Below are 18,284 nucleotides of genomic sequence, written 5' to 3' on the forward strand. Positions count from 1 at the left end.
TTTTTTTTGCCGTTAACATGTTAAAACTTTTACAAAATGTGGGGTTTAGCCCAAACCTTCATTTTTAACTTTAAACCGAAGCCCCCAAAGGCTAAAAACATACACAATAATTTTTAAGAATTTTTTTTTACTTTTTCTGTTTAATTTTTGCAATTTTTACAAGAGGGGGATGGGGTTGTGGGGTGGTTGTTGATGAACTTTTTGAATGTTTAAAGATATTGTGCTGTAGTATTCTTGAGTAAAGGATATAATGGACCATTCAGTTTCCCTTGGGAGCACTACAAGAGTTTATACTCTCACCTACATACACCTCCCCATCACTCTTAAAAATATAAGAAAATGCTGTTACTCATAACAACAGATCTATAGTATAGATGTATATACAAATAACTACCTCCCTTCCTTTAGATAATGGTGATCTATGCTTTGAAAATAGAAGCCAATCTATAATAATACAATTACAAATGCCTGTACGTAAATAAACCTAATTTTCTTAGTTGCTAGTAAAGATAGACATGTAAAGTTCCATGTAAATATATGATTTGTCTCAACTCACACAGGGAGTAAGGGAGGGGACAATGGATCGAATATTCAATTTTTAGGAGTCTCAGACTTTGGGTACTGGCTTAAAGGGAATGTGCACGAATACAGCAGATTCTGACTGACTTTGGGTACTTGCGCATCAATGCCCCGCTAACTAGCTGAGCTAGTTTTGAATATGCAGACAGAAAAATTTGTTATTAATAGCTGGTTTTAACAGATATTTTTTCCCAAGAAAATGTCATTTCATGTATAGAAACTCTACTGTGATATTTATGTATTAAATAATCTAAGAACCGCTTGAATTTACGTGTCAGTTATAAATATATGAGAAGGGTTAAGGTGGTTCTAAACAAGATTTTTCTAGTGATTAATTACAGAATGTTTACTACATTGTGATGTGTTGATAATTTAATTTTCAAGTAAATGATTTTTTTTCTTATAACTAATTTTGATCTAAATTAGGTTACCAAGATCCCTTTACAATTTTGGTAAAATTTTCTTGATAAATCTGGTTTTCATTGCTTTTCAGCGAACCCTCTTAAATTGAATTAATTGCCCATAGTCCCCTCCCTTACTCCCTGCAACTCACATCTCTTATGGCAAAATAAGCAGATATAGAACATTGAAGTATGAATGAATCTCCCACTCGTACCTTTGGTAACTTAAAATTGTTTTTGGGAAAATAATTCGGAATAATTTGGCCAAAAGATTTTATTTTATTTTATCTTTTTTTTTAAAGGCATTATAAAGAGTTTCCCTTTTCTATAATTTTTAAGAGTATACACTGAACTAACCCTTCCATTTTCATTGCCTAACACCCTCTGGTTCAAGACAAGAAGGTGAGGTTCAGATTTTACAAACATTGTAAAATTTGTAATTTCTCCGGGTAGATTGGAAAATATAGGAAATAGGTTTTAGTTTGTCTTTAGTGCTACTTTCACAGATTATATTGTCTTTACAAATATTTAGAACAGTCAATTATCGCATCGTATTATAGACAGCTTTCCGCGGACATTAAAATACAAAAATTATAAGATTTAAACATGTTTTGTTAGAACCGGATGGGCCAAAGTCCCGGGCAACAAAACTGATATTAATTTTATAATTTCATTTCACTATTTATGGAAAATTGTTTGTAATACGATGTTATACATAAATTTTCAGTATGGCTAGGAACCTGTTCTAATCCAGCAGATATTAATCGGTTTAGAAGCCATATAGGAAATTACATAGGAACAAAACTAGGAATATGTGTGTTTTCCGGGTTCATTAAGATCTCGAAAATTGCTAAACATTTCTTTTGTTGTATTTATCTTGGAGTGTTCGAATTGTTCTTGTTCATTTGCTTAGCTTTTTTATAAAGAAAAAAACCTTTCTTTTTATTATTCAGTTCAGTTTTCAGTAAATAACCCTATTTTTGTCTCAAATCAACCAAATCAAATAGTTACAACAAAATTGGTTTATTTAGACTAAATTTTATAAATATATTTACCAAATAGATTATTAAGTTCCTTTTTAATAAAGTTTTTTTTGCGGATGCCATTAATTTTTTTTTAAAGAACTGACCTAAAGTATTTTGTAGAAACAATATTAAAACAAAATATGCTTAGGATGGAGTTATTGAAAATCTATAACAGCTTCTGAATTCTGAATATGTTTACTCATTTGCTTTCCTCTTGCTTTTCATTTCAATATTTAGGAATAGTGGAGTCGTCCCTAGCCTCTAGGGGCTTCACTTCGGGAGGAAATCAAGGAAAGTTGCCAAACTTGTTGTCATAGTTGTTATATCTTTCCAAAAAATTATATAGGTTATTTTTTTTCCTTTTTTGGGGGAATGGGGACCCAGATCGTAAGCTTCAGGCAGACGGACAGACAGCTAGTTAGACAGACGGACAGACATAGTTCTACTTTGTATTAAACATGAGGGTGAAATGTTATTTTCTAGAAATGTTTTCTAATTTTAATTAAACAAAATAAAGATAGCAAAGAAAATTCTGAAATCTATCTTTAATGATAGTTGCAAAAGTCGCATTTTTTTAGGCCTTTACGTCAGACGGATGGACAAAGTAGATTATAGATGAGATCCTCATTGGCAATTAGAATATTTACGACTATAAAGTAAATTTTTCTGTCTGAAGTAAAGGATCTCACTAACTGCTGAACAATTATGGAACTCCTTTTCAGTTAAGCTTTTTATAGGTCCTGGGATGGTTTTAGGCTATTTTACTTTTTTCTTTTATAAAAAAGGTTTGTCTTTGGTTTATATTCATAAAAGTGCCAAGATGAGTTATGAAATTGCTTCGCTACTGACAAATCTGATCCTTTACATTTCAAAGTTGTTAATTATTATTCTTCAAAAAAGTTAGATTATGTAATTTTGATCTATTTTTTCTCAGATTAATTCTCTCACATTATTTAATAGACAGCTTTTATTACAAATCGGTTATGAAAAAGTTATATAAATATATAATAATACAATTTATTGTCTGAAAGGTTATATAAAATAAATAATCAATTTTGTTGAAGCTTTTTATCAATTAGTCAGCAGAGGTTAGAGAGAACACTCATAAATTATATTTATGTACAGAAAGATTGCTAATAGATGCACTTAAGTCACTAAAGGCATATTTTTTAGTATTTTCATCAATTTTCCTTAAATCTAAGGATATCTAAAATAGTAAAAACTTATTACATTTTTGACACATTTATGGCCAAATAATGACTGAACATATAATAAATTGAAGGACTTTAGTATAGGCAATCTAATCACATTTGGGTGCCTAAAAAAATAATGTTAAGATTTAACTACTGCATATTTAGTAGTTGTATAAGCCATATTAATGAAAATTAATTTTTTTTATAGCTACTCTAGTAATGTTTAAAAAAGATAAATTAAAAAACCCAACTTTCTTTAGTTACCAAAAGTGACAAATACCAAATATCAAAAAGATTATTTACACTAAAAAGCCAGAATAGGTAGATTATAGTTATTTATTGCATTGTATTATAGACAGCTTTCCGCGGATATTTAAAAAAATTATAAGATTAAAACCAGTTTGTTAGCCCCGAGGGGCTGAAGGCCCGATTTAACAAAACTTGTATTTGTTATGTATATGATTTTATTTTTAGAATTCGTGGAAAATTGTCTGTAGTTCGATGCTATAGATAATTTTTCAGTAAGGCAAAGAACCTGTTCTAATCCAGTGGATATTAATCGGTTTCAAAGATATGCTGAAAAAAAGTTGTTTATTTCAGTTGTTCTGAAGTTGGTATGGAGGGAAACAACAATACTACCTACACAACAACCCATACCAACAACTTTTCCAGTGGTGAACAAAGTTGCCCAAACTTTGCTGAGACAAACAATAATAATAAGGTAGAATTACTTTTACAAATACACATAACTTTCCAGGATTATAAAGGGATAAGACAATCGCCAATAAATTAACATATATCCCAAATGTTAATTACATAATATTAACTCTTCTGTAGATTACAATTTGTGGTTGAAACGTTTGGACACTCAACTTAATTAACCAACCAATCAAAATTCATTAAAAGTCCCCAAAGTTGTTAAGCCAACGAATAAGAAAACGGCCTTATAAAACTTTGGGGACTAGTGTAATAAACAGCTCATTGTCCCCTTTACCTTTTAAAAGATAATGATATACCTATCTATATGTACATTATTTTGTGTCATTCAAAAGAAGAAAAAATGGATCATGGAAAGAATATAAAGTATAGGTTATTTTAGGTTAGGTAAATGTTACTGATTGCCCTGCAGGGTTAGAGCCCCCCCCCCCGCAAGGGCTGGAAATAGGATAAAAGCTACTGTAAAAAACCGACGAAACCCGCTACTCCGATTTCTTTTCATGATACAAAATAATTGAAAATTTTTAAAAAGAATCTTTAAAAAAAAGAAAATAAAGAATTAATGATGTAATATTATTAACGTAAAAATCCTTCCGCGGACTTAAAAATGTACAATTAAAAGATTAAATTCAGTTTTGTTAGCACCAAACGATACGATAAATGTCTTTTTTTTGAAATGGCTTAGAACTGGTTCTAATCTGGCGGATTTGAAATGGTTCGAAGCCAAACTGAATAACTCTAATGCAATAAGTTATAGTGTGTACATAATTTGTAAATATGTTAGAATGGATATTTGTTTTTTAGCCTATTAACAGACTTAGTCACACACTATGCTTAGTTAATAGTCCTACAAAATTGGGCTCGGCAGTGACATTTTAAATGAATTGCCAAATGATCGTGCAAACTTTTAAGTAAATAAAGATAGACTTGTTGACATTAAGAAAATTTATTAAAACTTTGTCATCGACTAAAATTTTTTTACTGTTTTGTTATTCTTTTTCGAATTTAGTGGTGTGCGCGAAGCGCTCCTTAAAATTTTGGCAAGAGGGGTGTATTTTTAGTGTTGCTAAATTAGGGGGTTGTAGAACTTTGTTGAGGGGGATCTAGGGGGGTTGAGAGGTGTGTCCACTCCCTTAATTTTGCTAGTGGGGTGCATACACCACCCTTCTGCACGACTTTCTTTGGATTGTTAAACTACAAGCGTGAAACTGCAGCTGCCGAACCCTGTCACAAACTAATTCTCTATATTCATTAATTACAGTATTATTAGAAGAAAAGAAAAAGTTTTCCAGAAAAAATAAAACATGCAACCTAAACTACTTTTTCTGTGTGTAGACTTATGGTCAGAAAAATATGTTTATATAAGGCATTTTCAACGAAAAAAACAACACATAAACAATTAGCTTTTTGTTATTATACAACTATTACTTACCTAATACATTTTTGTCAAAGTTAGGGGGTTGAAACCATGTTTCTAGTCAGGGCTCTAAAGGAATAAGAAAATGGCCGATATATTGATGTACATCCCCAATAATAACACACTAACTTATTCCTCCCGTAGATTAACATTTGTGGTTTAAACGTTTGAACATTCAACTTAATGAGCCACCCAATCAAAATTTACTAATGTCCCCAAAGTTGATGAGCCAATGAATACAAAACGTTATTATAAAACTTTGGGGACTGGTATAATAAACAGCCCATTTTCCCCTCTCTATCTATAATACAAAGTAGCTTGATGTCTGTCCGTCTGTCCGTCTGTCTGTCAGTCCGTCCCTTAAGATCTCGGTAACCACTGAACCGATCGGATTCTACTCTTCAGGGAATATACCTACTGGTCCTGTGGTGGTTTTAGGCTATTTTCTGGGGGGGTGGGACACCCCCAACCCCCCCAAAAATAAAAAAATCCCCACTTCCAAAATTTTTAATTTTTAAAATTTTTGTAAACAAAAACCAGTAATTGGGGTGGGGGAACCCCACTGCAACATGGGGCGAAGCCCCCACGAATCCCCCCCCCCCCAAAAAAAAAAAATTTAAATATTTTTTTTTTAATTTTAATTTTTGTTTATGCGAACAACCTAGGTTTAATTTTTACGAATTGAAATTTTTGTGTATACGGCAAACAACCTGGGTTTAATTTGTACAAATTAAAATTTTTGTGCATAAAACGCACAAGCTGGGTTTAATTATACCACAGAGTAATTAAACAAAGAATAATTTTTTTGAATATTTCTATTTAGGAGGATTGACTTCCCATTACTTCATAGGGCGAAGCCCCTAGAGGCTAGGGGCGAAGCCGCTAGTTTAGTTTATAGTAATAAATTTCAAATATAAAAAAAATATTTTTTTCATAAAAATTGCTTTTTAATTGCAAAGCTACTCCATGTTTATGGCAAGTCTGTCCATCATTCTGTGCGTCACTGAATATGTAAAATTGTTCTGTTTGTTTTAATTGGCCTATTTTAGATTTCATTTTTTCAATTCGAAATCTACAAGAATCAACTTAAACATTTTTGATGCTATTTTCTGCCTATTTAATACTGATTCAAAGCAAAATATTTTGTAACCATGTAGGTGACCTATCATAACACAATGAAAAATAAAAATAAAAACTTTGCTTCTAGAAAATGAATGATATCCTTTTAATATTACAAAAGCAACACACTTGCAGAGTTTTTATTGCTTATTAAAATGCCTAAACAATAATATAGTCCTAAATGCTCGAAATTTTCTTGGTTTCTGCGCATTTTTTTGTTCTGCGAAATACTTATAATTAGCTGTTTATTACACTAGTCCTCAAATTTTTTATAACTTTTGGGGCTTCAGGGAATTTTGTTTGGTTGATTTATTAAGTTGAGTTTTCAAAGTTTCAACCACTAATTTTTTACTACAGAAGAAGCAATTTTGTGTATCATCTTTTGGTATGTACACCAATTTATCGGCCATTGTCCTATCCCTTTAGATCCCTAGCAGAATCATAATACTTTTAGTATATGATAAAGTTCACATTATGATATTCCATACAATAAAAAATATAAATTATCTTTCCCAATACACAGTAGACCATTGATGTATCTGACTAGTGGAAGTGTGTGAAGCCAACAGGATAATTTATTATGTCGGCTATTGTATTGTTGTCTCAATGTCAATAGCTTAATATTATAAATGTTATACAGAGAGAGACAGAGGGGACAATGGGCAGTTTATTACACTAGTCCCCAAAGTTTTATATTAACATTTTCTTATTCGTTGGTCTAACAACTTTGGATACTTTAATGATTTTTGATTGGTTGATTCAAAAAGTTGAGTGTCCAAAGGTTTCAACCAATTATTATAATCTAAGAAAGCGAGAATTTATTAGCCATTGTCTTATCCCTTTAGATCCCTGCAGTTTTATAAATGTTATACCTCATACTATACTATAGTTTGGGAACTTGAAGCAGTTTTTTAAAAATTCAATAAAATTTATTTATCGAATAGTATTATTGACAGCTTTTCGCGGATATTAAAATGAAAGTTAAAGAGTTTAAACCAGCAAATACCCGGACTAAAAAAAAACAATTTTTATGTGATTTACTTTAATATTCGTGGAAAATTGTCTGTAATACAATTCTATACATTATATTTCAGTATAGCAAAGTACCGGATCTAAAAATGGCATAAACTTTTTTACCTACTTCGTAATTTAAGTTTTTATTTATTCTTGTCACCATGAGGACCCTAAAACAATGTTCTCCAGAAGTTCATCGGATTTTCATTTTTTTTGGCAAAAATCAGAAGTAAACAATTATAAAATATGATTTTATGCAAAATATATCAATTGGGTAATATTTCATCCTCTTTACCCAACTTCAAAATGCAAGGAAACTTATGTAAAAATATGTATGTCCAAAAATATATTCACGTTTGTAAATGTCCAAGATTTCAAAAAGAGAAAGAGAGAAATTGTTCTAAAAAATGAAATAAATACCAGGGGATTAATTCTTTGCAAAATGCCGTTTTTTTCGTAGCGAATCTACACTACAATCAGAGCACTATAAAATGAATAAAATTTCATAATGTGTTTTTATTAAATACATCATATTAAAACTTTAACCTTAAGGTATATTCGTTTTCATCTCGGAAAGTCTGGGACCAAACCGTGTCATAACTAAAGACTTTAATAAACTCATATTGATACGGTCAATTGTCATAAATATTAATAGTTGGTGGAATATTTGTTACTGGTCAATAACAGTTTACATCTAGGACTTACAAACAAAAGTCGTGCATTTAAAGGGTTTCAATTAAAAAAAAAACGTTTCACAAGCAATATTTGGCTCAAATACATCAAATAACTTATCTAAGTTATGATTTCAGGTCTAATGTTCTTGTACATTGTCATCCTTGAAGTATAACAATTGTGAATGAAGGCAAATTTAAGATCTAATTTTGTACAGTAATTATTCTGTACATATGGGTTTCTTGAGTTTTACAAATATTTTTAAATTTTTTTTTTTCAGAACTGAAAAAGCAGATTGTAAATGTCTACACATAATTATATGTAAATTTGTTAAAAAATGCATAAATACAGGATACTGTTTAAGGACATACTTACATTTTTTGACTTGATTATATTCGTTTATAATATACCTTGTTGTAATAGGAATCAGTATTCCAAAAATCAGATCAATAGAATGATTATATCACAGAGAAATGTTTATTAAGAAGCTTAAAAAGCAACATGTTTAAAATGGGCATACTGACTTTCTGATAATGATTGGTATTTGTACTTTTAAACATACATACATTCTCAAACTTCTTGGTATTTGTCACCCATTGGTAGAAAAGAAAAAATGTGTGTATTTTGAATCTTGAATGTTGGTTATGGTTGGTCATTTTTATACATCTAACATTTGAAGCATAACTGCAATTTTACAAAATATCTTATCCATCCTAAATGCCATACAAACTAACATAAAGATGGAACTTTTTTATGTAATAACGCTACACAATTTTAACATAAAACGTCATTGAAACTCTTTTCTGTTTTCTTACGCTATTGGGTGTGCTTTAAGGATCTAAAAAATAGCCAAAACCCCTTCTTGGGACATATGTTTAATTTTCCTAAAAATCCAAAGTCTTTGTCCTACATTTTAAATGCCAAAGTTCCATCCTCCCAAAATAATCAATCAATACCTAAAAATGAAAGGTTTAAGATTTTACCTAATTACTTAATGCTATTGAGTGTAAAACTATCAATGTTAAAGTGAATGCACGTTTTAAATGATTTCATTCATTTTCCCTAAATACACTCTATGTTCCAATTTTTTTCTGGTTCATTTTGTTTCAGTCTATTTTCTTTTTTGTTTGATATCTTTTAATTGTTTTCAATAGTGAAGTAAGTTTTTTTAAGAACGACATTTCTAGACATTTTTGTAAAATAGATAGATAGATAGATAGATAGATAGATAGATAGATAGATAGATAGATAGATAGATAGATAGATAGATAGATAGATAGATAGATAGATAGATAGTGAAATAAAATACCAATGTTCTCTCCCTTTCTGGAACCAATCACACAGTGCATATATGTTTAAGTTGGGTTTGAAAAAATGCATTGCTTTGTTAATGTACTTTATGTTAAGCAATCCTTTTTTGAAATCTTCGTAAAACTCAAGTGATACCAATTTGTACATATTATCTTGTGTACAAAATTAGACCCCGACATTGTCTGTCATCGATTTAATAGATAAACAAAAATAACCCAAGTAAAGTTTGAAAGATTCTAGACTCTCTTTGTCTACATTTATTAATCAAATACTTCCCTACTCTCTTTACAAATTACAAAATTACTTTTGTTTGGTTAGGATTCTTTCAAGCAATGTTTGATGTTGATTTCGAAATCTTAGCTTTTCTATAATTAGGGTACAACGCCACAACGTTGGCAGGGATAGGGATCTTAAGGGACGATAATTTATATCCGTACATCCCTAATGATATTAATAGTTATTTATCGCATCGGTCTTTAGACATATTTTTAAGAATAGGAAATTAAAAATAATAAGATTTATTCCAGTTTTACCCTGTGAGGACGATAACATAACTGGCATTCGTTTTATCATTTTTATTTGATTATTAGTGCTGAATTGTCTTCAATACATGGTTTTTCAGTGTGGTTCAGAACTGGTTATGTACCAGCAAATTCCAAGGATTTTTGTTAGTAACGCAGCTTTTCTATGATAAACACCATGCCTCAGTAAAAAAAATCGCTCTAAAAACTGTCAAAGAGCAGTAAATTTTTGCCTAAAAAAGTTTTTTGGCTAGTGGATATAAATTGGTTTCGAAGCTATACTATATATTTATTAGATAGTTTGAGTGCAACAAAAATTCAATTTATAGCATAAAAAAACAAGGATGACAACTAGAACACTTATGGAGAATCTATCTAAGACTAGCTGCCCTCCTGAAAAGGCATGTTTAAACTTTTTTAATATAAAATTTGTATGTGTTTAGAATAGTGGAAATGTTGGGCCGTTAAAGCTGTTGCTAAATGAGAGGCAAGTTAATACAACAACATCCACCAATACTAAACTTTTTCAGGTAATAATATCAATCATATAACAAGGATGACAACATCCATAAAAGCAAAGCTTTGAAATTGCAGGACAAACGAACATTAACACTTGTAGAGTGTTAGAACTAAATAAAAATAATACAAACATATAATTTAAGCAAAATTTGAGTAAATTTGTTGCAAAACTTTTTAAATACAGGATACTTAAAAATTGTTGTCAAAAAAGTAAAAAATCAGCATGTTTAAAATTAAAGTACGGACAGACCAACCGACCCTGATTATAGAGAAGCTTCGCTTTAAAAAAAAACCGAGTAATTGGTAATGTGTCGGCTTGCCGTTGGGGAGGCGTCAGGTTTGATTCTTGACCACACCATGTCATACTAGAAACATTAAAAAAGGGTACCTACTACTGATATATCAGGCACGTGACACTAATAGTAAGCGTGTGGGGAATGCCTTGGCCAAAAAACAGGTGCAACTCATTACATTTGTACAGATCGCAAATATATTTCTTATTACTGTTGCCAACAGTTTGAAAGCTACATACAGCAGCAGCTGCAGTTGTTGAGCCTCTTATCTTTAAAATTAAAACTTAGATTTATTACAACCCCAACCCCAACACATAAAAATATGTAGGTTAATTCTTAAAATCCAGATTTATTTTCAAATTTCAATCTCTGTAATCCCTCCTCTCTTATTTCAGGATAAACAGACATTTATACAAAATCAGATTTCTTCTATTCAAAATAAGAACTGTATTTACACATCCTCCTCTACTAGGTAGGATAGATAGATAGATACAAAGATAGATAGATAGATAAATAGATAGATAGATAGATAGATAAATATATAGATTGATAAATAGATATATCCCATTATATAAAGCAGTAAGCTTTTCTATGTCTGTAGCAAAGGATCTCACAAACAGCTGAACCGATATGGGTCTCCTTTACAAAAAAGCTTCTTATACGTCCCGGGATGGTTTTATGCTATTTGATTGCGAAAATAATTCTGGGTTTGGTTTTAGGCTTTTTAGTGCCCTTTAAATAGAGTCCCTAGATGCTAGGGGGGACCGCTTGTATATATATAATTAGATAGATAGATAGATGCATACGTAGATGCATATACATACAGAATATACATATTTTTGTTGAAAATGATTAACTTGTAGCTATAATCTAAAATAACTGCAGTAAAACTTTTAAAATTTAATGTCCATGTAAAACAACGTTAAAATGACGTATAAATTGCGTTGATTAAGAATTTTATATGTGGTTTTCCAGTAAGATCTTAAAACGGCGGGTCGGCTTGTTCCTAAATTGTCAGGAAAGATTAGTATTGGTCCTAGACTGGCAGAAAAAGAGAGAAAGATGGAAGAAAAATATGTATTATTAATCCTATAGTGTTAAAAAAAATTATAAATCAATCTTTAGCTATCAAGAATGAACATTTAAAAGTTTAAACAGGAAACTCAATTAACCTAATTAAGTTGAAAATTTGCATTTTACCGTTACCTTGGATTTTTAAAGTATTTAAACAAAACAGTCAAAATAATTCTTGAGTATAGAAAACCAACGATTTTGAATTAGAACTTATTGAGGTTGAACTTGTTTTTATTCGTTTTGTCCCACTTGTATTTATCTATAATACAAAGAAGAATGATGTCTATCTATCTGTCTGTTTGATTGTTTGTACCGAAGGATCTCGCTAACCGCTGAACCGATCAGGTTCTCCTTAACAGGGTAGCTTTTTATAGGTCCCGAATACCACCACCCTCCCAAAAGAAATCACCCCTAGAAAAAATTGTTTTTAAAAACTAAAATAAAAAAAAAATAGTTGTTTTTTACTTTTTTTAAAAATCTAAATTTTAAAAAATGGGTTGAGGGATTCAACTCCACCCTCCTTAGGTGCCCCTAGAGGCTTCTAGGGGGCGAAGCCGTTGGTCTATTATATTTCAGTTTAAATTATTCCAATTAATCGTCCATTGTCATATCCCTAAAATCATACTTTCTCATTTCTATTTTTTAGTCAAGTTATGGCAACTAATATGAAACAGCGTAATGTGCCGCTAAAAAAATGACGTCCTACAATAAAATGACCAATGCTAGGTCAGAATATATTGTAATTGACCAATGTACCATTCATACTCATTTTGGAGGCATTTTCGCTGTTACAACTTATATTAAATTGTCTATATTGAAAAAACGTCCAAATTGAATGATTGTTGATAAAATAAAATGTGGATGATCCATTGATCAATTAAGCAAAGTTTCAAGGATGTTCTAGCAATTGTTTTTGTAGCACAGCTGATTTATTTCTAGGATTCAATGTGAGTTCGTCTGTTCTTCCGTTGAGGTATTTTAGGTCATCGTCAAATTTATATTTATATTGCACAGCAAGATTCCTAAAATTAATGTTTTAATTGTTTGGATCTCCTATTTATTTTGTATAGAATAAAAAGAACACAGTAATAGTGTCTGACTGATTATGACGTAACAAAAAAAAATTAGCCAATGAGAGGCCGTTATTGACCAATGGTAAAATTTATAGTGGCCTCTCATTGGCAAATTTTTTTTGTTACGTCATAATCAGTCAGACACTATTACTGTGTTCGAATAAAAACACAAACTGAAAATATTAAACTAATTATACCAAACATATGATGTAGCTTCCGCATCCTATCTCAATATTTACTACTAGCTAAAAAAGCTTCAACCTTCAAAAAAATTTTAAATGTATAATGTATAAATCGTTCAAACATTATATCGCTTTTCCCTTTGACCGGAATAGCTGAAAATAGCGTTTGCAATAATTGGGTTATCTGCTGTACAACTTTGGAAATTAAGGAAGAAATAGGCAATCCATTTTCAGCACATCAAACATAACCATCATTTCAAAGAAACCTGTTTTTCAGGGATAAATATTGCATAACAACATACTTCTTATGGGCATACCTAATTGTCTTGATTAGAATAGTTATTTCTCGCATCGTATTATAAACGGCTTTCCGCGGATATAGAATGAACAATTATAAGATTAAAACTATTTTTTTTAGCCCCGAGGTGCCGAAGACACCGGCTAAAAAAACTGGTTTTAATCTTATGATTGTACATTTTTATATTCGTAGAAAGCTGGATATAATTTGGTGCTATACATAGTTTTTTCGTATGGATGAGAATCGGTTCCTATCCACCGGATTCGAATGAATACGAGAAATAGTTTTGTTTATTATTTAAGGTGTTTTGTAACTTACTTCTATATACCTAATGTTAACTTATGTTTTAAACGCCTAAGTACGAATTACGTAAAAGTCTGAACCGACCGTTTCACAATTATCAGAGAAGTTTTCATTAGTTAGACGAACCCAATAGTTAAGTCGCATTTATATATATTTTTTTTCTTCCAACTTTGATTTCTATAATTAATTTCAATTAATAGGTGGTAATTGATAGTGGTAATTTCAATTTTGCGAAAATGTTTTTGTCAAAAAATATAATTGATATTAATTACATATTTCTACAAAACTATTTCTGTTAGCATATAATTTCATTTTTATTCATTAGATAGCTTAAGACGAGCAAAGAAATTATAAGAACAATAAAGGAGAAATAATTCATTGTATCTGTTTGTGAGATCTTGTAATCTACAGGGTCAAATAGATACACAATTACGAACATTGCAATATAAAGATTATAAATTTCCTTATTTTCAGGGGTTTGAACTCAATTCGTAACTGTTTAACTCTGGACCTACCCACCACCTACAATTCTACTAAACCTATGGTAAATTTTAATCAAAAGCGAATCTGTTTTATAATGAGGGTCGTCAGTCCGTACGTCCGTCCAGAACTGTTAGCGCTTTTCGTTATTTTAAACATGTTAAAATTCTTTAATCGAATTCAAACTTTGCTTCGTGATTCCTATAATAATAAGGTTTGATTTAGGAAGCGTAGCAAATTTATAATCGATACCAGAAATACAATTAAAACGTATAGAACCTCTTAGACCAAGTGCAATGTGAACGACTCCGAAGCTCTTTATAGTTCCTAATAAAATGACTAGGCTAATACACATACTAAATTAGAAACGGCAGGCCAGTACACATTTTACGGAGAGAAAGTCGTTAAAAATGATCTACGTGACGTCATAAAAATGAGGGATTATCCATCTTTTTTTTAGGGCTTTTTCTTTCTTACTTCTCCTCACATTTTCCTCATTTGCCTGACGTCACGTGTCTGATTTTTGAGCGACTTTCTCCACGTAAATTTTAATTGACCAAAGGTATGACATCATTTTTTTAGGAACCATAAAAAGCTTCGCATAATTTGAAACACACATACTTGTTATCTTTAGTTCTGAGGTGGATTCTTAAAAAAAAATTGCCCCACTAATCGCTTAGTGGGGCAAAATTGTTTTCGTGAAAAATCCTCTAAAATCACATAAAAAATCTACAAAAATTAAATAAAATCTTATGTTAAAAACCCTTCTATGATTTTGTTTAATTTTTGTAGATTTTTAATGTGATTTTGGTGGATTTTTCACGAAAACAATTTTGCCCCCACAATGCCATCGAAGGTGATTTGACTTTTGTGTCAGAACCTGAATTGGGACATAGTGCATTTCATTACCCTAGGTTAGGTAACTTCAATTCACTTTTCAATAAAATCTAAAATGCAGCCGTTTTTGCAGGAGGTACCATTTTCTGTTAAAATTTTAGAGGAAAATTAAACAGTTTTTTGTTAATTTCTACTTCTATTTTCAACTGAAGAAAAAATCCTTTTGTGTATATACAGAATCATTGTTGTTACTTAATTTCATCAAAAAAAAAATTTAAAAACTAACCCATAAAAGCCGATTTTTCATTTTGTTCAATATGGGTAAAACAAAAATATTACCATCTCCAAAGGGTTAAAATCAAAATTTCAAAGCTCTAAAATGTTGTTCATCGAAAATAAATAGCAGTTTATAAGGACTTTTTGCATCCATCTTCTCATTTAACAGGGAAAAAAAACAAAAATAGAATCTATTTTTTCAGTGTTGACATAAAAAAAGCATTTGATAAAAAAACAACAAAAAAATTATTTTTTAAAAGTGCTAAAAAGTAATACAGACTATTCAGTCTTTACCTCTGACATTGAAATAGATGTAAAAAATGTCAATTTTGTATAGCAGCCAATTAAAATAAATTTTCTTATGGAAATTCTCATCAGAGCATTACTGATAAACCAAGGTCTTATTGGATAACATACTAAATGCTCCTTTAAAAATTTGTATTCTATGAGAAAATCATGTTTTCAAACGGATATTTCAAATTATAGAGTAGCTTCAAGTGTTTAGCTGTTCCCAGAGTGAGAGATACCAATGTTTATTACACTAGTCCTTAAAGTTTTACAATTATGTTGGTTTAACAACTTCGATGACTTTTTTAATTGGTTAGTTTATTAAGTTGACTGTTCAAACATTTCAACCACTAATCTTAAGCTCTAAAGAAGGTAATTTTGTGTTTCAATATTGGGGATGTACATCAATTTATTGGCCTTTGTCTTATCCCTTTGGATCCATGAGTTGTTCTACCCTTTGACTTTAGGGCGATATTGATCTTGAAAATAGTTTAAAACCACACCCAAATAAAAGTGCAACCAAGTTGGACCAGCGATTTCCGAGAATTTTGGATACAGACAAAAAACCTTAGTACTGTATGTATATTAGAATGACAAGATTGAATGTTTAATGTCTATTTTATAGGTAAAATTGTCTTTCTAACTCACGCTCTCTTATGCTCCCTCTCTCTCTATCTCTCTCAATCAATCTCCCTGTCTCTCTTTGTTTCTCTGTCTCTTTCTCTCTCTATTCAAGGGTGATAAAAGGGATATGCAGTTCTTCATAAAATGTTGTTTCAAGGGGTTGTATACATCCCCTTCTGCACGCTTATGATCCAAAATATTGCAGGCAGACTATATTGTAACATACCCTTTTTCCAAAATGATCATGTTTATGGGTTGCACTTGTTTTTGAGAGAAGGCATTTCCCCTACTTTTACTATAAATACCGCTCATCTGACATAGCAGCAGTAGGTCTTTATTTTGTCTTTAGTTATGAAATTTTTTTTGGCTAAGATTCGTACCTTTCTCTACCATGTGCAGATTTGCTGAATGCTATAGAAATATTACTATTACTTGGATGTTGCACCAGATTTTTGTGTATTGTAATAAAGTAATTCTCACAGCCAGCTTAAGTTACAATACCCCAATCCACCCCCTGGATGAACAAACTTTAATAAACGAGGTACATATTAGCTAGCTAAATTGGCGACAAATTTTCCCTTGTTAATATATACATGTATTCTATATACATTGCTAAAGTAAACCAGTTTTAAAAAATATAAAAGAGATAAACGGACATTGGAATTATAGAGTAGCTTCGCTACTAATAATGGATATATTATTATTTGGATTTTCATGTTCTCTGATAAGGATAATGAACATTTCCCCCTCTACCACATTTATATCCTCCCCTCTTTCTGGATGAACAAACTGACCAATATATGGGTTTCATGTTAGCAAGCTTAATTGACGACAATTTCCCCCTGTCATAATATCCATGTATATTCTACATCCATTATTAAAATTGTGACTATTTCTAAATTATGTTTATTTGGGATTAAGTCGGACAGAAAAACATTGTTTTTAATCATATTATGTAAAACTTTGGGATGCGCCACTAGCATCTAGCAGCTTTTAATTCAAAGGGATGGGGAAATTCCTAAAATCATTCTGGGTAAAAGCAGTTAGGGAAAGGTTAGTAAAATAAAACCTTCCATCACATTCTACCGAATCCAACTTTTGAATAACATAGTTTAAATTAAGCGACACTTTTCAAGTTTTTTATTCTTTATTTTAATTCTTTAAAGATTAAATAGATTCTACTTTTCAAAAGCTACTCTATAATTTGAAATGTCAATTTGAAAACATGATTTTCTTATAGAATACATTTTTTATAGAATCTGTTTACAAAGGAGCATATAGTATGTTATCTAATAAGTCCTTGGTTTATCAGTAATGCTTTGGTGAAAATTTTGTTAAAAAATTATCATAATTGTCTGCTATAATAAATAGATTTTTTTACATCTAATTAAATGTCAGAGGTAAAGTTGAATAGTCTGTATTACTTTTTAGCACTTCTTAAAAAAATTATTATTTATATTTTTAATCAAACGCTTTTTTTATGTCAACACTGAAAAAATAGATTCTATTTTTGTTTTTGTTCCCTGTTAAATGAGAAGATGGATGCAAAAAGTCCTTATAAACTGCTATTTATTTTCGATGAACAACATTTTAGAGCTTTGAAATTTTGATTTTAACCCTTTGGAGATGGTAATATTTTTATTTTACCCATATTGAACAAAATGAAAAATCGGCTTTTATGGGTTAGTTTTTAAATTTTTTTTTTTGATGAAATTAAGTAACAACAATGATTCTGTATATACACAAAAGGATTTTTTCTTCAGTTGAAAATAGAAGTAGAAATTAACAAAAAACTGTTTAATTTTCCTCTAAAATTTTAACAGAAAATGGTACCTCCTGCAAAAACGGCTGCATTTTAGATTTTATTGAAAAGTGAAATGAAGTTACCTAACCTAGGGTAATGAAATGCACTATGTCCCAATTCAGGTTCTGACACAAAAGTCAAATCACCTTCGATAGCATTGTGCCCCACTAAGCGATTAGTGGGGCAAATTTTTTTAAGAATCCACCTCTGTACTTTGCAAAATAACACAATAAAAAAGTTTTTACTTAAAAAAAATTCCAAGCA

At 30.6% G+C, this 18,284-nt stretch overlaps 1 protein-coding gene across 1 annotated transcript in view; it reads left to right on the forward strand.

Moving 5' to 3' along the window:
• Positions 1–18,284, forward strand: part of LOC145319482 (uncharacterized) — a 40,044-nt gene that overhangs the window by 10,225 nt on the left and 11,535 nt on the right. The window contains exons 2-5 of the mRNA XM_080161627.1: positions 3,799–3,919; positions 10,413–10,499; positions 11,177–11,253; positions 14,186–14,255. Of these exons, the coding sequence (XP_080017753.1) occupies positions 3,799–3,919; positions 10,413–10,499; positions 11,177–11,253; positions 14,186–14,255 (355 nt within the window). The remainder of the gene's footprint in view (positions 1–3,798; positions 3,920–10,412; positions 10,500–11,176; positions 11,254–14,185; positions 14,256–18,284) is intronic.

This window comes from Acartia tonsa, chromosome 5 (genome assembly GCF_053477335.1).
Source record: "Acartia tonsa isolate MP-2025a chromosome 5, ASM5347733v1, whole genome shotgun sequence".
Lineage (NCBI taxonomy): Eukaryota > Metazoa > Arthropoda > Copepoda > Calanoida > Acartiidae > Acartia > Acartia tonsa.